Source organism: Hibiscus syriacus, unplaced genomic scaffold, assembly GCF_006381635.1.
Source record: "Hibiscus syriacus cultivar Baekdansim isolate YM2019G1 unplaced genomic scaffold, ASM638163v2 tig00112383_pilon, whole genome shotgun sequence".
NCBI lineage: Eukaryota > Viridiplantae > Streptophyta > Magnoliopsida > Malvales > Malvaceae > Hibiscus > Hibiscus syriacus.
In genome coordinates this window covers 1,733,484-1,753,792 of record NW_024063319.1, presented here as the reverse complement: position 1 = coordinate 1,753,792, position 20,309 = coordinate 1,733,484, and the positions used below count along the sequence as shown (strand labels likewise).

Here is a 20,309-nt window from a genome sequence, read left to right as displayed (position 1 = left end):
AAATGATAGTTGGGATACTAAACGTGTAGTTTAAACAAAAATAAAATAACAAACGGTTTACCAAATCCGAGCGCGACCAAACTTAACCGAATCCTACACACTTTCAGCAAAAGATCTGTGAACTAATTTTTCCAAAATTTCCTTATTTCTTTTTAGTTTTGGCGATCTCCTTCTTCACTATCCATTTCTCATTTTACTTTAAAGACAGAATACGGAGAAATGGCGCGTTTATTCACTCTGCTCTTCGTTCTCTTTCCGTTTCTCAACCCTTCCTCCTGCAAAACTCTCAAACGCGACGGTAATTTTCCTCGTTTCTTAATTTAAACTGTTTTTTTTTTTTGTATAATTTGATGGCTTTTTCTTTGGGATATGGTTTCGTTATTGCAGTTAAAGCACTGAACGAAATAAAGGCGTCGTTAGGGTGGAGAGTGGTTTACGCTTGGGTAGGTGACGATCCTTGCGGCGACGGAAATCTGCCGCCCTGGTCTGGTATCACCTGCACTCTCATGGGTGACTATAGAGTTGTCACCGAATTGTAATTCTCATTTTTCGTCTACATTTTTCAATTTCTAATTAATTTCATTTCTCCTCTGTTTTAAAATTAAAATAATTTGTTTCGTTTTAATTTGCAGGGAAGTTTATGCAGTGTCGATCGTGGGGCCGTTTCCCGTTCCGGTCACAAATTTGTTCGATCTTACAAGACTGTACGAATATAATTAATCTTTTCCTTATTAGTTAGCCATTTCCATTTTTCAATTTCTAATTAATTTCATTTCCTCCTCCTCCTCCTCCTCCTCCTCCTCCTCCTCCTCCTCCTCCTCCTCCTCCTCCTCCTCCTCCTCCTCCTCCTCCTCCAAGTGAATTTAAAGCTATTAAATTGTTGCTCATTACAGTGATATGCATAATAACAAGCTGACCGGACCGATTCCACCTCAAATCGGACGGCTCAAACACCTTAAAATACTGTATGTTCATTTGTTTTAAATCTAGGTTATGAAATTATGGTTAATTTTCATGTAATTTATTTAATTATATATTTTTATTGTAGTAATTTGAGATGTAATAAGCTACAAGATATTCTTCCATCTGAAATTGGCGAGCTTAAGAGTCTAACACATCTGTAAGCACTGGAAGTATTTTTTTTTCACGTTATGATAATCAAGATTGTTGCTTCATACTGATCGAAAAATTGTGTAGGTATCTGAGCTTCAACAATTTTAAAGGGGAGATCCCGAAGGAGCTTGCGAATCTATCGGAGCTTCGGTACATACATCTGCATCAAAACCGGTTTTCAGGCCGGATTCCGGCAGAGTTAGGCACTTTGGAGAAACTTCAGCACTTGTAAGAGAACTGATTTCCTTAAATATGTTACGTTCCTCAGTAAACTTGGAATTAAAGTTATCTGTTCCGCTGGTACCTCAGATCTTAACACCGCATGTTTGTAGGGATGTCGGGAACAATCATTTGGTGGGTACTATAAAACAACTCATAAGCCTGTATGGTTGTTTCCCGTCGCTTCGAAACCTGTAAGTTCATCGTGTATTACAACTTTTTATCATATTTAATGAATAATTGCAGAAAATTTGCCTGTAGTTACTTAAACAATAACTACTTAACGGGAGGAATTCCGGCGAAGCTAGCAAGTTTGACCAATTTGGAAATCTTGTAAGTAAAGTGCTCTAACCAGCTTTAACCTTTGGGGATATCAGAATGGAGTTCGCCAGGTTTTTGGATGCCCTTTTAACCAGATAGAATATTCTGGTCTAACTCGAATCTCCGTTATTCGATATTCTGGTTGCAGGTACCTATCCTACAACAAACTTTCAGGAGAAATACCATCTAGCATTGTTCATCTCCCACAGTTGACATCTTTGTAAGTTTGTTCGAAATTGCTGATTCATTTGCAATGCATTTGTGCTTTATTCCAGCTTTCTGAGTTATGCATTGATGCATTCATATGCTACATTCGATCTAATTGGACCTGCAGGCATTTAGATCACAATCAATTTGTAGGAAGAATTCCTGAAAAACTCTATAAGCATCCCTTCCTGAAAGAAATGCAAGTTTTCTTCTACTCACCCTTCCTAGTAACTTACGATTCTTTTAATGTCTATTAATTGAAAATTTATCAAACTTGTTTACAGGTACATTGCGGGAAATTCGTTCCAGAAAGGAGCAAAATCCATCGGTGTCCCGAAAGTCCTGGAACTTGCTGACTCAGAATTCCTAGTTTAGAGCCTAACGAGCTATATAAAATTCTTTATTCTTTATATCAGCTATGGAAATTTTGATTATATATTTGTCAAGACACTGATTTATCTAGTACTCTAGCAATGGAAATAAACAGACACTGATTTATCTAGTACTCTAGCAATGGAAATAAACAGGTTTACTTCGAGTCATATTTAAAAAGAAATAGGAGATTATTAGTTTCTTCCATAATAGACAGAAGCAACAGACAATTTACCATTGGCCAGAATAAGGAATAGCAAAATGCAGGCTTAAATGGCCAACATTGAACCGAGAAGAGGAGATCAGGCAACAAGCTATTAGCATGTTTATGCTATTACATGGATTTAGAGCTAAAGGTGCTTGACTCTTACCCCACTATGGATCTATAAAAATCTGGGGACATTCCTGTATTCATTCTTTAACAGATGCCTGATCGCAAGACTCCTCATTTGCACTGCCCTTCGGCTGTAAGTATACCTCTTCTCCTCAAAAAAGAAGAAGAATAAGAATAAGCTGTTTGCTAGTTATATTGGCTATGCTCAACGGTATCTGCTGCTATGAATAAGGGCTCAGACCTGTATAATGTAATTGCTTGTCCAGCTTCTCCAAAATTTTGTAGGTGGCTGTTTTCCCCAGCAATGAACTCATGAACTTCCCCATTGATCTTGATAGAGCTGCAACCTGGTGCCTTATTCACACCCCGGCTTTTCATCATCTGTTTTATTCTTTTGGCATCATAATGTTTCCCGGAGGATGCATATATATTCGAGAGCAAAACGTATACGCTGCTATGATCTTCTAGTCGCATGAGCTTCTCAGTGGCAACCTCAGCCAGTTTGGTTAGTTTGCTACTACAGTACGAATTCAACAAAGCTCTCCAGGCAATAGCTTCATCAGAGGGATTGCTTGAATCCGGCATACTTTGTATTACTTGATTAGCTTCTTGAAGGATCCCACCCCGGACAAGTAGGTCAATTATGCACCCAAAATGTTCACTTTTAGGCTCGATGTTATACACGTTACGCATTCTATCGAGTATCCTCAGACCTTCAAATGCATTACCAGAATAACTACAAGCACTACAAAGAGCTATAAAAGTAATGTAATCAGGTCTGACTCGGTCTTTCTCTATTTGCCTAAACAGTTGAATGGCACTTTCTCCGTTTCCATGCATCGCCATCCCAGAAATCATAACGTTCCAGCTAACATCTCTTTGGAGCATTTCATCAAACAGTTTTTTAGCAATATCCAAATTACCACATTTTGCATACACATCCACAAGACGGGCACTCAAACGAAGACTCGGTGGAAACTTTTGTTGATCCATATATTTATGAATCCAAATCCCAGTATCTAAAGCACCCATATTAGCACAGGCACTAATAACACTTACAAACATAGCCTCATCAGGCTCTACATTACTCATTTGAATTAGCCTGAACATATAAAGACCCTCTTTAAAGCAATTGTTTTTGACATATCCAGAAATCATGGCCCCCCAAATTCCTCTATCCTTCACTGGGGCCTCATTAAAAAGCAATCTTGCAGTGTCAATATCACCCATTTGCACATACCCAGAAATCACAACTGTCCATGAAACAACATCTAGCCTGGGAATCTCGTCAAAGATGCACCTAGCTACTTTGACATTATTAAACCCACCGTACTTAGAAATCAAAGCATTACCCACAAAAGTATCGAACACAAAACCCAATTTCAAGCAATGATCATAAATCAATTCCCCAGAGTAAAAAGATTGTAACTTAGCACAAGCTTTCAACACAAAGGGAAGAGTATAATTATCAGGGTACATGCCTTTACTCAACATGGTGCTGTATAATTGGAGGTTTCAGAGGTTTGATCATGGTGTTGCAGATGCAAATTGTGGGTTCATGAATGTGTTTGAAGAGGTTGCAGGCATAGGTAAGGCTTCCATGTTCTGGGTTTGAACAAAATGCTAAGAGCCTGCTTAAAGCAAAGGTATTGGTGCCGATACCACACGTGATTGCTAGGGCATGAGATTGACTTAGTTGCTTCATGTTCTTGCATTTCTCCAAAAATTTTAGGTATCTTTTGCTACTGCTTGACATGAGTACGTCGAGCAACTCAGTTTTACAACAGCAAAGAAGGTATTTCTGAAACTGTTTCTGGATTTCGCTTTGGGCTTTTCCAATTTACAATATTCAATAAATTTTTTAATTAATCGGAAAAATAGTTAAGGGGGAAAAAAAAGTTAGGGTGACGTGGATTCTAACAAATTATTTAAAAATTTACATAAGATCTAAGGAAAACTACATAATTTATTACTTTCTTTTAAGTTTTTACATATTTTATCATTGAATTAAAAACTATAACATTTGATATTTTGTTTTTATTTCATTAAGATGTTAGTTGATTTGTACAACATTTAGATGATTTTAAAGTTGAAAGAGTGCCTAAATCAATTTTCACCAAGTTCTTGTTAGTATTTTGGCTCTCCAAGCAACGAACTAACCGCTAGGGTTAGACCGATGATGCGAAAGCTCAACATCAACGGGACTAATTCAAATCATAAAAATTGAACAACTCTGTCGAAACGGAATACTATTGGGACTAAAAGTTCATGATTTTAACAGTGTTATGAGAAAGTAGATATTCTCGAGGTTACTTTGCCCTCACGATGGGCAACACAAACCACAAAGGCTTAAGCACAAAGAGAAATAAGCTAAGAAGCTTAAGCAACATACTAGAAAACTAGAAACAGGCAACAAGAGAGAATTCAAAAATAAATGCCTGAGTTTATTACTTTGAATGTATCTTATTAATTTTTAAATATTTGATCACTGAAATTTTGATTATTATTAGTAATAAAATTAAATAAAAATGACATCTTAATTAAATAAAAAATATTTTTTTTAATATAATAAGAAAAACATATAAAACTAAAATCCAAGTGATCATAAAATCTATTGAGGAAATCTGCTACTTTGTGAAATCATATTTTGAGTCGTTATATTATATAGATTAAAATAAAGAAAATTAAGATCATAAGAATTAAAATAATTTTCCAAATCCTCAAAAAAAAAAAAATTTGATTACATGAAATAGGATCTCAACTTACATGGAAAAGCAGAAGAAAAATAAACACAAGGCATTACTCATGTATTTTCTATAACACTCGGCGGCAATTATCCTTAAAACCAATTCAACTCTTGGGATTAAAAAAGTATTAATCAAATTAAGATTGAATTGATGGGATTTAATTTTCTTTTTTACAAACTTTAAATATTACTTAGAGAGAGAGGGTAAAAAAGAATTTAAAAAGAAAAAAAACGAAGGGAGTATTTCTAATAGGATTAGAAAGCATGACTCAAAGGGATATAAGAGAACAAAGATAAACAACTTAATCGATCGACCAACTATATTGGCTCAATTGGTGAAATTTAATTATGAATATTTTTAGTTAATTAAAATTATTAAAAAGTTATAATATGATATAAAAACAGTTACTGTTACACACATTGAAAATTAGACTCTGAAACGAACCCATCAAATAATCTCAATAGTTAAAAAGAATGTTATTCTCTCTAGAAGTTTTGAATTCAAGCATTTACATCTACAAGCGTATGTGTGAATCCTCAATAACTAAGAAAGATTTTGAACAAATATTACCTTATAGTCACTATATTATAAAAAAAACTCTAAACCCTAATTTTTCTTATCCTAAAATATAATCGGCAACTGAAAAACTCAACCCTAAAGTGACCGAATGGAACCCTTTTTTGGGGGTGAACAACATTGGGTTGTGAATCAATGACTTAATTCGCCTCTGGTAAAATTAAATGAATAAAAAAAAGGGGGAAAGCTACCCGAAGGTGCAAAAACAAGATTCTTCTCCAACTTTTGGGAAATGAAATAAATAAGTTTTAAATCCAAAAGCCTGAAGAGAAAGAATACGTATCATGTTGCAGACTGAAGATTGGTTTAGTTTAAGAATATCCAAGCCCCCACTTTTGCATGCAAATTAAGCAATGCTTGCTTGCATTGCATTACATGGTGAATTCTTCCTTTGCCCTACCATATTTACAAAGCAGCTCATTGCTTAAACACCTTCACATTTCTGTATTTATTTCAAAGGAATCATCTGAAACAATTAATGAAATTTGCCAGCAATCTGCAATTTCAGTAGCCACCAAGCACATTACCTGCACATACAGGTAAATATCTCACCCGACATAACATATATAAAAAATTACATGCATCTGCGCTTTTCTGAATTCTGACCCTTCCTTTTGATTTTTTTGTTCTTTTTAATTCAAATTAAGATGAAATTTTGTGTTCAATCCCAACTAATGAAATAAAGCAGAATATATGAAACATGAACTTCAAAATTACATTCCTCCTACATCACCATTTCGGGGAGAAAGGCAGTTTTATTTCTCTAGTTTTTTGTTTTTAACGTAGGAAGAAGACACAAGGTTGAAGCTGTGATAACATACCTTAATTTCGGATTTTGCAGAGAAGAGAACGCAGAACAGGTTTCAATATGACGAGTTGGATTCATGATTCTAACTATAGACCAGAGCGAGTAGTTGGAGTTGCAGCTGCTGCATATGTTGTTAACTCTATTGAAGAACAGAGCATTCGTGTCCAGAAAAAGACCTCTTTGATCAAGGACAAGAGCAGAAAGGAAGATGCAACGTCTTCAACTTCAAAACAGTCTTTAGGTAAAGGTTCAAGACGTAAGACAGAATTCAGATATTCAGGTAATTAATTAATAAGAAATCTGGTTGACGCTGCTTAACCAAAAGAAAAATTAACAGGTCAAGGTTCAAAGAAAGTTTCAGAAAGAGCAGACAGCAAAGTGCCAGAAATCAATGCTGCATATGAAAAGGAACGTAGACGTGTGCCATCATTCAAAAGACCTCTTAGTTTTTCCGATCAAATGGGCAGCTCTAGCCGCACAGAACCCAGAACTTCCTCGAAACCTGATACACTTTACAGTCAACCAGAAAGTGCAGCACCGAAACCTGAAAGGGCAGCGCCAAAACCAGACCATCATGTCATGAAACCAGGAACTCCGGCAACAAGACCAGAACTGCCTCCTACTATTAAGCCTGTGGTTCCAGTGACAGAAGCTGAAAGACAAAGTGCAGCATATACAGGGTCAGATCAGGCAAAAGCAGATGCTTGGGAGAAGGCTGAGATGGCTAAGATCAACGAACGGTAAAAATACATTGAGGCCAATATATTTAAGCCAGAAAGAAACTTAACTACATTGAAATAACAAATGAAAAGCCAACAGAAAAAAGTTAATCTTTCAATTTATCAAGCAAATTGAAATATTAGTATATACCATCTTCTTTACTTACAGTAAGTTACAGGTATTCGAAGTTAGAAGAAACTATAGTGGCCTGGGAGGAAAAGAAAAAGAAGAAGGCCAGAAGCAAGTTGGAAAAAGCAGAGGTTAGACTTGTTTTCCTTCTCTAAATTCAAACTAATTCTTAGAAACTAACAGCTTATTTCTTCGAGCAGAAGAGTGGGTCGGAGAAAAAGAGAGCAAAAACCTTAACAAAATTTAGGAATGAAACGGACTACATCAAACAAGTTGCAGATGGAGCAAGAGCAGAGGCAAAGGCAAGGCAAAGAAATGATGAGCTTAAAGCAAAGGAAAAAGCGAATATAATTAGAACAACAGGAGAACTTCCAGTGACATGCTTCTGCTGTTGAATTTAACTAATAATGTAGTGTCATGAGTTTGAAATTACATATGTGAATATCATTTACACAATGCTGTGACTAGCTAGAGGATGCCAATCACAAGTAGAGACACCATAATTTGAATCATTTAGCACTTGTTTCGATCAAGAAGATTCTTCAAGAACCTTTTGTAGGGTTTAGGGTCTAGGGTTTGATTATATATGAAAATCCTAGCCCATGTCTTGGACAATCCTCTGTTTAAACAAAATAAAATTTTAAAATGCTAATGATATGTTATGATGATAAATTGCAGAAATTGTTTTATATTAATTTTATCTTGAAGGAATTTGAATACTCCTAAAGATTGCTAATAAAGTAGTACTTTGAACGGCAAAATATTTAGGGACAACAAGAACATGCTGAGAGTTTGAAACCTTAGTTAACTACATCATACCAAGGCTTTAGTTTGTGCATATTATAACATTAAACTGTCACCACAAGATAAGCAATATTGCAAGCTTCCATACTGCATTAGAACCACAACGTTCCAATGTTGAACTTTTCTTTTTGGTAGATGAAAAATATCTCCTATATGATGAACAAGAATAAAATGATGACTAGTGTAACATTTAAGGTTTGTACAGCAAGCATTATTCAATAATGCATCAGATTCAAGTAGTAGAGATGAGACCAAGTTAAGCAAAAACAAGGCCATTTGTGCATTCTGATATAGTTAAAAAAGGGTAAAGTATAGTAATAGTCATTGAACATTTCCGAAACTTGCATTTAGGTCCCTCAACTTTTAAAACTTGCAATACAGTCCCCAAACATTTAATCCATTTGCAATATGGTCCCCGCACCTATGAATATTAGAGTAAATTATATAAATGGTCACTAAACTTTTCAGGCACTTAAATTTAGGTCCCCCAACTTTTAAAAATTACAAAACAATTCTCAATTTCATTCTAAACCACAAATTCCAAAGTAATTCAATTTCATTCTAAACCCTAAATTCCAAAATAATTCAATTACATTCTAAAACCCAAATTCTAAAATACTTCAATTTCTGTCTTTTTATAAACGACGCCAATGTCACTAAATTATTAATTAATTTACTTTTTATATTTAAAAACATATGATAATTTTTTATTATTAATTTAAAGACATGAAAATTTTTTCAATAGTAAGAATATATGATAATAATTCATTTATTTAAAAATAATATATTTCTGATTATTTGTGTATGTTTTTATATATAATCATACGTGTTAATATATTTTATATCTTTCACATAAATATTAAGACTACATAAATAACAGAGTCAAAATTTTATATACGAGTTATGTTAATTATAGTAATGATGTATAAATATTTTTTATTTTTATACTATTTCTATTATAATTAAAATATAAATATTACCATGATAATTAAATATTTATTTACTTATTACATCGAATATTTTTTGTAGAAAAATTATTTAATAAAATCATAAAAAAACACAATAAAAAATAAACAATGAAGTTGACTACTTCAAAAATAAAATAAAAAAATCAATAATTTAATATAATATACCCTAAGTTGATGATAACAATCAACTCAAAAGAGATGGGGTTTGTGCCATGTTTTCGTAACATACGTAAACTTTCTATTTCATGGTCACGTATTCTTTTAGTTCTAGCATGATCTATTTTTTAATTTTCTAATATAGGTAAAAAAAAGTTATTTTCTTTAAAAGTTTTAAATTCAAACAATTGTGTTTGTAGGGTATATCTATATTGTTAATAAATTAATTTTTTTGAATAAATACTATCTTATAATCACATCAAACTATTAAAAAAATTAAATTATAATTGAAATAAATAAAAAATATAAGGATGTCAATTGGGGATTTTGATTCTTAATTTTTTTCATTGAGAGATTGTATTTTTTTATTCAATTTCTTCCATAATCATTTTTTATATTTAAATTATTGAAGATCACTAAATTTACATTTACGAGGAGGGAGTGTATTTTTTTCTTCACAAAAGTAAAAAAATAAAAACGCTATCACGTTCTTAAAGATAATCTATTATATTTCTCCTTAAATTGAAGTATTTTAGAATTTAGGGTTTAGAATGTAATTGAATTATTTTGGAATTTAGGGTTTAGAATGAAATTGAATTACTTTGAAATTTGGGATTTATAATGAAATTGAGGAATGTTTTGTAAGTTTTAAAAGTTGGGGGACCTAAATTCAAGTGCCTAAAAAGTTCAATGACCATTTATATGATTTACCCTAATTTTCATAGGTGCGGGGACCATATTGCAAACGGATTAAATGTTTGGGGACTGTATTGCAAGTTTTAAAAGTTGGGGGACCTAAATGCAAGCTTCAGAAATGTTCAGTGACCATTACTATACTTTACCCTTAAAAAACAATTAAAATATAGGCAGTAAAGCCATAGTCGCATTGACAAAAGGTGCAATTAGTAATAGTAATTTTCAAGGGTTAAAAGATTAAGCAACAAATAAAACCATTTATCTGACCTTTGAATCGTCTGCAACAATATAAAGTAGAAAATTTTATATCAAAACGCAGAAAAAATTATGATCATAACCAATAAAGAGACCGAAGTAACTACCACAATTAATTGCAAATTATATTCTTTGAAGAACTAAAGCTTGTACAACAGGTAGGTGCCATTTCGATGACATCTAATTAAGGGCATAACCACAATTGCTAAAACAAGCTTTTGAGGTCACAGTCCATAACGAAAACAATACATTAATCTCAAAGCTTCAGCATACTAAAGAGCCACATTACGAGCAATGGTGCTACTAAATTTCAAGTAAAACCTGTGGAGTGAACATTGAAAGAAGGATGATGCCAGAGTACACCAATAGATGTGTTCACTTGGAACCATATATCTCATAGACCCTGAAGTGAGAAAGCAACATGTCCACATCTCATGAGGTGATTTCTCTTACCAGCCTTTCCAACATAGGGAATGCAAAGTACATTACCAAGAAAGACGGGATGGCAAAGAAAACCGTCACCAGCAAATAGAGCAATAGGATAACAGCACTCGCAGGTATTGCAATGAAGACGACCAGAAGGAGAACGATGACCAAAGGGAACTTGGATGTAAAGTGAAAGAAGAAATCCAATGATTTATGAAGTGAGAAATGATGCCTCTCCGCAATGTTTCTGCCGCCATTATCTTGAGACCTAATTTGTTCAGAACGATTCGCAGATGACCCTGTCCTAACAACACCATGATTAGCTTGATTCCCCAGCATTAAATTACATCTTGGAAAGCCAAGAGGTTGATTGTCCCCAGACAGATTTCTCCTGGCATTGCCATACCTATCCCCATTTAAGCTCTCGATCATCCACAAAATGAAGAAATTCTTGCGAGGGAGCTTGAGGTTCCCCTTATAAACCAGTCGCAGCGATAGCAATTGGCACCATGGACAAGAAATGAACACGGGGATCTTGATTTGCTGAGTGTCGAATTTCAAAAGAATAGGTTGGAGACCCATCACATAATTTTGACAGAGTGTGACCACACCATAAGACGTAAGGCACATTCTCATCAATGTTGAAAGATTCCCAGCAAATGGGACACTCTAATCCTTCATCACCACTAACATTTGAACACACCTCATCGTCTGAACAGTCGGAACAAGCTTGACTGGCCTCTTTCGAACTCTTAAACCAAATGCTTCCAATGGTATTACAAGCAAAATTCCACATCTTGAAAGAACAATAAAAAAATAATAACAACAACAGTAATTACAACTGCAATTAACTCTTGAGTCTTAACTACTTAGACCAGAAATCTAACAAACCTGAAAATCAATATAAAAAAAAAAGAAAACGATTTTAGAATACTGAAGACAATTGTTCAAAATTCAAATATATTTGAATCCCTTATTCTTTTACTTTCAGAATCGGCATAATCATGCAATAATTATACCCATAAAATACGAACTAAATCTCAGTGAATGTGAAAAGAGAGAAAGAGATTGGAGTCTGAAAACAAAAGTTAAAATTGGAATCATAAATTTTAGAACGAGAAAAATTACCATAAAAGCTGGATGAACTTGAAGAGATCCAACGATTTGTTTGCTTCCGCCCTTTCCTAGAAATGTACTCCCCTTCGGAGATTTTACCAAAATATCACCTTGATATGAAATAATTACCTTTCAGACATACTTTCGTCTAATTTTACGGACCTTTTCTGATAAAACGCGGATGACGGTTTCGTCCGAACTGGCGTCACATAATGAAAGGCGCGTATGGTCATTCGCGTCTTATCCGAGCTGACGTCACATAATGACAGGTGCGGATCGTCATTCGCACCTTTCTAAGACATATAACACGCATACATAAGGCGCGGATCACCATCGGCGCTTTTCATGACGTGGAGCCAATTTAAACGAAACTCTAAAAAGGCGAAAGGGTGTCTGACATGTAATATTTCGATAAAAAAACCATTATTTTTAAGTGTGGACGTGGACGGAATTGATGATTTTTGGTTTGGGATTTTAGGGTAATTTTTAATATTTTAGTAGAATTAAGATTTTTTAAAAAAAATATATTTAATTTTTTTAAAATTAAAAATTTTAAAAATATAAATACAACACATATCACTTCATAATTTTTTTAACAATCATTATGACATAAATACATAAAAATATAATTTATTTTTATATTAGGTCTACATTATATTATAATTTATTGAATTACATTTACTTAAAATAATCATTAAATTTATTAATTGTTATATTTATTATAAAATAATTATTAATTTATAAAATTTTATATATTTATAATAATATTATAATGGTTATTTATAATAATTTTATGAATATTGTTTTAAAATTTTTAAAATTTTAATAATTAAAATAATTTTTTAAATAGAATTCAACAATTTATGACATATTTAATGTATTTTATATTTTTGTCTTTTTCCTCATGCTATACTTGCAAATACTTAAACACATGGCAATTTGACATAACTGACACCTTTTTCCCGTAATATTCTCTTTCTAATACCGTTTGACCAATATTTTTCGAAGTAGCACCCTTTCGGCTGAGGTGGCACAAAGACGCATCCTCGGGGACGCGCTTTACCTGAGTTTATGCTGAGTCGGATGCAACACGGGTAAGGCGCATCCCTGGGGACGCGTTTTCACGGGATTTTGATGAGTCGGATGCCACGGGGGTAAGGCGCATCCCCGGGGACGCGCCTTTCATTAAATGTCATAAATACCCATCCTTTTTTCCCCCAACTACCCCCTCCTCTTCCCCTATATAAACCCCTTCAATCACCTCTCATTCTTCACACCAAAATCATCTTCTCCTCTCTTATATAACTCAAATTCTCCATCTATTTGAGTTTTAAATTTCTTATTAGTGGTAAGAAATTTATTTTTAAGTTAGTATTTTTTAAATAGTTGTTATATTTTATAGGGTAAAGTATAGTAATGGTCACTGAACATTTCTGAAGCTTGCATTTAGGTCCCCCAACTTTTAAAACTTGCAATATAGTCCCCAAATATTTAATCCGTTTGCAATATGGTCCCCGCACCTATGAAAATTAGGGTAAATCATATAAATGGTCATTGAACTTTTTAGGCACTTGAATTTAGGTCCCCCAACTTTTAAAACTTACAAAACATTCCTCAATTTCATTATAAATCCCAAATTTCAAAGTAATTCAATTTCATTCTAAACCCTAAATTCCAAAATAATTCAATTACATTCTAAACCCTAAATTCTAAAATACTTCAATTTAAGGAGAAATATAATAGATTATCTTTAAGAACGTGATAGCGTTTTTATTTTTTTACTTTTGTGAAGAAAAAAATACACTCCCTCCTCGTAAATGTAAATTTAGTGATCTTCAATAATTTAAATATAAAAAATGATTATGGAAGAAATTGAATAAAAAAAATACAATCTCTCAATGAAAAAAATTAAGAATCAAAATCCCCAATTGACATCCTTATATTTTTTATTTATTTCAATTATAATTTAATTTTTTTTAATAGTTTGATGTGATTATAAGATAGTATTTATTCAAAAAAATTAATTTATTAACAATATAGATATACCCTACAAACACAATTGTTTGAATTTAAAACTTTTAAAGAAAATAACATTTTTTTACCTATATTAGAAAATTAAAAAATAGATCATGCTAGAACTAAAAGAATATGTGACCATGAAATAGAAAGTTTACGTATGTTACGAAAACATGGCACAAACCCCATCTCTTTTGAGTTGATTGTTATCATCAACTTAGGGTATATTATATTAAATTATTGATTTTTTTATTTTATTTTTGAAGTAGTCAACTTCAGTGTTTATTTTTTTATTGTGTTTTTTTATGATTTTATTAAATAATTTTTCTACAAAAAATATTCGATGTAATAAGTAAATAAATATTTAATTATCATGGTAATATTTATATTTTAATTATAATAGAAATAGTATAAAAATAAAAAATATTTATACATCATTACTATAATTAACATAACTCGTATATAAAATTTTGACTCTGTTATTTATGTAGTCTTAATATTTATGTGAAAGATATAAAATATATTAACACGTATGATTAGATATAAAAACATACAAAAATAATCAGAAATATATTATTTTTAAATAAATGAATTATTATCATATATTCTTACTATTGAAAAAATTTTCATGTCTTTAAATTAATAATAAAAAATTATCATATGTTTTTAAATATAAAAAGTAAATTAATTAATAATTTAGTGACATTGGAGTCGTTTATAAAAAGACAGAAATTGAAGTATTTTAGAATTTGGGTTTTAGAATGTAATTGAATTATTTTGGAATTTAGGGTTTAGAATGAAATTGAATTACTTTGGAATTTGTGGTTTAGAATGAAATTGAGAATTGTTTTGTAATTTTTAAAAGTTGGGGGACCTAAATTTAAGTGCCTGAAAAGTTTAGTGACCATTTATATAATTTACCCTAATATTCATAGGTGCGGGGACCATATTGCAAACGGATTAAATTTTTGGGGACTGTATTGCAAGTTTTAAAAGTTGAGGGACCTAAATGCAAGTTTCAGAAATGTTCAGTGACTATTACTATACTTTACCCTTAATATAATTATATAAATATTATTTTTTATTAAAATAATATTAAAATAATTATTATTTATTTAAATTTATTAATTAATTATTTTTGTGCTAATTATATTTTTTTGTCTACAGTTATAATGGAAACTGAAATGCTGCTGTGATTGGATGCAAACCATATCTCCAGACATTTTAGTGATATGGTAATATTTTTTTATAATTAATGTTAATATTTATTATTATTTTTAATTTAAATTTATCATGAATTTATATTAATTATAAATTTTTATAATGCATATTATTTAGGAAACTGATATTATTTTAGAGACATTTATTAAAAACCCACGTATACCGACACTGCAACGTATTTTGTCATATTTGTCTTCTGCCGGGTTCGGGTATATTGCAACAATTATTGGTGGTTGCCAACTCGAACCTGTCATAATTTTTGCATTGATTAAGAGGTGGAGGCTCGAGACACACACATTTTATCTTCCATGTGGAGAGGCTATAATTACATTGGAGGATGTCTCTATGCATCTGGGGCTTCCCGTCGATGGGAATATTATGTGTGGTATGGCGGATGGTGATTGACAGTCAATGTGCATGGAGTATCTTGAAGCTGCTCCGCTAGAGTTTAATGGAGGTAGAATAGTTTTATCATGGTTGAAAGCTAATTTTGAAGTTATGAATGAAAATGCTTCAGATGATGAAGTAAAGGCATGTGCTCGAGCTTATATTCTATGAATCATTGGAGGAATATTGATGCCCGACAAATCTCGCAACCAGGTGCATTGTATGTGGTTGCGATATCTGATTGATTTTGATAAAGTTGAAAGATATAGTTGGGGCGCTGCAGTTTTGACATTTCTCTTTAGAAAAATGTGTCGTGCGACGAATTATAAGAAAACTGCTATCAGTGGATGTCTCATGCTTATGCAATCATGGGCGTGGTTCCGCATACCTTTCTTATGCCCGATCATCAATGAACCATACGTATTCACCTTATTATTGAGGTAATTTTCGAACTAAATTTTAATTTAAATATTTTTAATTAAATAGGGTGATATTTAGTTTATATTATATTTCATAGGTGGTCGATGAAAAGAAAGAACCATAGAGATATACCTACTGGACTAGAAGAAATTCGTTTACTTATTGATACAAAAGTTGAGTATGAGGTATGTTTTGAAATATGTTTAAATATGAATATTTTAATTTAAAATGCTAGATATAATTAGAATATTATATTTATTTGAATTGTATATTTATATTTCAGTTTCAATGGATACCTTATGCGAGCGATGAAGTAAAGGCTTGCATCCCACCCCACCTGAGTGGGTCATTAGAGGTTTGGATGTCAATTGTACCTCTTATATGTTATGCTATTATTAAGTGGCATCCAGTTGATCGTGTGCTCCGTCAGTTTGGTTGCACGCAATATATTCCTGGAGCACCTAGGAATTTAGACGATATGCATAACATAGATAGACGGGGAAAGAAAGAGGTTAATTGGGTAGTGAGACACAGAGATTGGATTACGCTTTGGGAGAACTGGTATGCACAGTTGGCCCCTCGACAATTTTACGCTGAAACTGGTCATATGGTTACGGATAACTATATGGACTGGTTTAATAAAAATGGAAATCCGTTTCTACTTTTGGCGGAAGCACGAGGGGTTAACATTCCTAGGCGCCGAGAGAGACGTCCACCGTCTCAATATCATCATCCCCCAACTCATGGATGGAGAGAAGGCGCTACCTGTTCTGCATTAGTCCTACCACAACATCCCTATCCACCGATGATGATGCCACAGGGGTACATGCCTAACCCTCTAGTTCAGATGCCATCTCCTCAGGGGTATATGCCAAGCCCACCAGTTCATATGCCATCTCTGCAGGGTTATATTCCTAGCCCTCAAGGTTACATTCCTAGCCCGCCAGGTTACATGCCTAGCCCTCAGGGTTTTATGACATCATATGGAGGTGCATATATGACTATGTTTAATGATCTAGCATATGGTTCATATACATCTTATTTGGTTGGTGGTCATTCTCCATAGACACCTCAATCTCCATCTAGATCACAGACATCGATGCCAATGTTTTCACAGTTTTCTCAATTTTCTATGAGCGGTGGGATTGTTAGTAGACTCCTCCAGGGTCGTTATTTTATACAGGCCCTTCAGCGTCATTTACGCCAAATAAAGAAAATGTTGATGATGATGATGATAGTGAAGATGAGGAGACTAAAGAACAAGTTCCACGAAGAAATCCTCAGCGAAATAGACAACCACCGTCATGTGGAACTCATTCGAGAAGACGACATCAGTGATCCAATTGTATTTTAATGTTATTTAAAGAGTTATATTTCATAAATTTATGTAATTTTGTTATGTTATTTAAATGTTTCATGGTTGTTACAACAATATTTTTAATGTTATTTTTTATTCAAATTTAACATTAAATGTTTGTTAAATGTTTTTAAAATACAAATTATAGTATTCGAAATTTAAAATTAAAATATAAATTATAGTATTCGAAATTTAACATTAAATTCAACTTTATATTCCAATTGAAATTTAAAATTGTATTCGAAATTAAAAGTTATATTCCAATTATAGTTCACAGTACTTAAATTGAAATTAAATTTATCCATACATATGATTTTATCCTTAACATATATATTAAAACATATACATTAAAACCAACTTATCACTTCACATTTATTCGTAAAACATGTCGATGCTCATTCCATACAATTTCAATGTCACAACCAACTTATCACTTCTCATTTATTCAATTTATCCAATTTATTCAAACTTCACATAACGTTTTAATTTAAGTTATGAACTTAAATTTATCCATATGTATGATTTTATCCTTAACTTGTTGAACTTCCAAAAAGAACTTAAATTTTGGTTATAATTTACTTGATTTCACAATCTAACTCTGTGTCTCTTGGGGACATGAGTGACATAATAGGGCAATGAAAACATATTCTTTGACAAAATAATGGAAGGCGCGCCCCTGGGAACACGCTTTCACCACTTTGCCAAGTCCCCTCAGAAATAATAGGTACTGATATGAATAGTTCCCCGGGGGACATGAGTGACATAATAGGACAATGATAACATATTCTCTGACAAAATAATGAAAGGCGCGCCCCCGAGAACACGCTTTCACCACTTTGCCAAGTCCCCTAAAAAATAATAGGTACTGACATGAATAGTTCTCCAGGGGACATAAGTGACATAATAGTGCAATGATAACATATTCTCTGACAAAATAATGGAAGGCGCGCCTCCGGAAACACGCTTTCACCACTTTGCCAAGTCCCCTCAGAAATAATAGGTACTGACATGAATAGTTTCCCGGGAGACATAAGTGACATAATAGAGCAATGATAACATATTCTCTAACAAAATAATGGAAGGCGCACCCTCGGAAACGTGCTTTCACCACTTTGCCAAGTCCCCTAAGAAATAATAGGTACTTACATTAATAGTTCCCCGAGGGACATGAGTGACATAATAGGGCAATGATAACATATTCTTTTACAAAATAATGGAAGGCGTGCCCCCGGAAACAAGCTTTCACCACTTTGCCAAGTCCCCTCAGAAATAATAGGTACTGACATGAATAGTTCCCTGGGGGACATATGTGACATAATAGGGCAATGATAACATATTCTCTGATAAAATAATGGAAGGCACGCCCCCGGAAATATGCTTTCACCACTTTGCCAAGTCCCCTCATAAATAATAGGTACTGACATGAATAGTTCTCCGGGGGACATAAGTGACATAATAGAGCAATGATAACATATTCTTTAACAAAATAATGGAAGGCGTGCCCCCGGAAACACGTTTTCACCACTTTGCCAAGTCTCCTCATAAATAATAGGTACTGATATGAATAGTTCCCCGGGGGACATGAGTGACATAATAGGCCAATGATAACATATTCTCTGATAAAATAATGAAAAGCGCACCCCCGAGAACTCGCCTTCATGTAAATAGTACCCCGATTATAGAACTATTATATGTAACGTATTATAAACTTTCAAAACAAACTTCATTTCACAAGCTTTCAAATTCTAAAACTCTAAATTTCTCAAAAATCTCAATCCTCTATTCTCTGAAAATGAGTCGTCTTTCTGCTGTTGTTTTATATGATAAAAAAATTAAGGAAGCTGAAGAGGGGGTTGTTTTTGAATCAGATCATTATATCCCCTTAACCTTGAAGAGAAACATCACTCTTGAGGAGTTAATCACAATAATTTCGTTAAAGATTCGTGTAGTAGGCCGGAGAAGACTATCTTCACTTCAATATAGATTTCATACTGGACCTTTTCCACTCACATATACATCATTTCAGCTTTCCAACAATGATGATGTTTCTATGATGGTTGATGCTCATATGGGAAGTTCACAATCTCTTATTGAAATGTATGCCACTTTTATTGAGGTTTATGCTTCTCGTGATCTCTCATATTCCTCTCACTTTGGCATTGCATATCAAGATGATCGAGTTGATAGCCCAACGCAACTGATCTGTAATGATTTCACATCATTAATGGCAAATCCAACGCCATATATCATGCCATCAAGTTCAATAGAAAGGCATTCATTAGCAACTGCTTATGATCTCAACCCACTTGAATTCACCAATAATCCATATGGCAACATATCTTCTATTTCAAGGGGCAGACATTCATCTGCCACTATTTTCGACTTACACATGGAAATGCCATCGAGACGGCAGTCTGTTCACATCCCACATGTTACAATAACCTCAAGTTTAAGGGGATGACACACAAGCGGTAACGTTTTTGACCTCAACATTGGATTATCTGAGGAACCCTCATCTCCACCAGAAGAACCTCTTCGGGAGCCAGGTGCAGATGGTGTTGAAACAGGATTATTCGTTGAACCTGACTCACCACAGTTTAACGTATATTCTGATGATGAGGATGATGACATTTCAAGCCATACAACACCAGCCGAACTTCCTGCACATATGTATGGGGTTGATTATGATGCAATGTGCGAGCCTGAATTTCCAGATCTTCTTGATGTTGGCAACTATGGACTTCAATCATTAGTTAATGACGGTGATTTACATATCGGAATGGAGTTCGCATCGAAAGAGGAAGCAATGATGATAATAAAGAGTTACAATATTCGTAACGCAGTTCAGTCCCGAGTTGATCGATCTACCACGGAGAAATATGTCTGTTACTACGTCCAACGTGACAACGGATGTCAATGGATGGTTCGTGTATCAAAGAGG

General features: G+C 33.4%; 2 protein-coding genes and 2 pseudogenes across 2 annotated transcripts; 2 read left to right on the top strand and 2 right to left on the bottom strand.

Moving 5' to 3' along the window:
* The first annotated feature begins 192 nt into the window (after window positions 1-192).
* Window positions 193-2,988, top strand: LOC120178906 (probable leucine-rich repeat receptor-like protein kinase At1g35710). The gene is made up of 12 exons (XM_039184674.1): window positions 193-298; window positions 388-535; window positions 633-704; window positions 894-965; window positions 1,049-1,120; window positions 1,198-1,341; window positions 1,446-1,526; window positions 1,594-1,665; window positions 1,802-1,873; window positions 1,988-2,059; window positions 2,145-2,588; window positions 2,852-2,988. The coding sequence occupies exons 1-11, from the start codon at window positions 220-222 to the stop codon at window positions 2,233-2,235; spliced, it is 975 nt and encodes a 324-aa protein (XP_039040605.1). The 5' UTR covers window positions 193-219; the 3' UTR covers window positions 2,236-2,588; window positions 2,852-2,988.
* On the bottom strand, window positions 2,788-4,322 carry LOC120178957 (annotated as a pseudogene).
* A 2,012-nt stretch (window positions 4,323-6,334) lies between these two features.
* Window positions 6,335-8,106, top strand: LOC120178881 (remorin 1.4-like). The gene is made up of 5 exons (XM_039184656.1): window positions 6,335-6,421; window positions 6,717-6,938; window positions 7,035-7,437; window positions 7,596-7,677; window positions 7,747-8,106. The coding sequence occupies exons 2-5, from the start codon at window positions 6,758-6,760 to the stop codon at window positions 7,939-7,941; spliced, it is 861 nt and encodes a 286-aa protein (XP_039040587.1). The 5' UTR covers window positions 6,335-6,421; window positions 6,717-6,757; the 3' UTR covers window positions 7,942-8,106.
* Window positions 7,227-11,746, bottom strand: LOC120178882 (annotated as a pseudogene).
* Window positions 11,747-20,309: the final 8,563 nt, after the last annotated feature.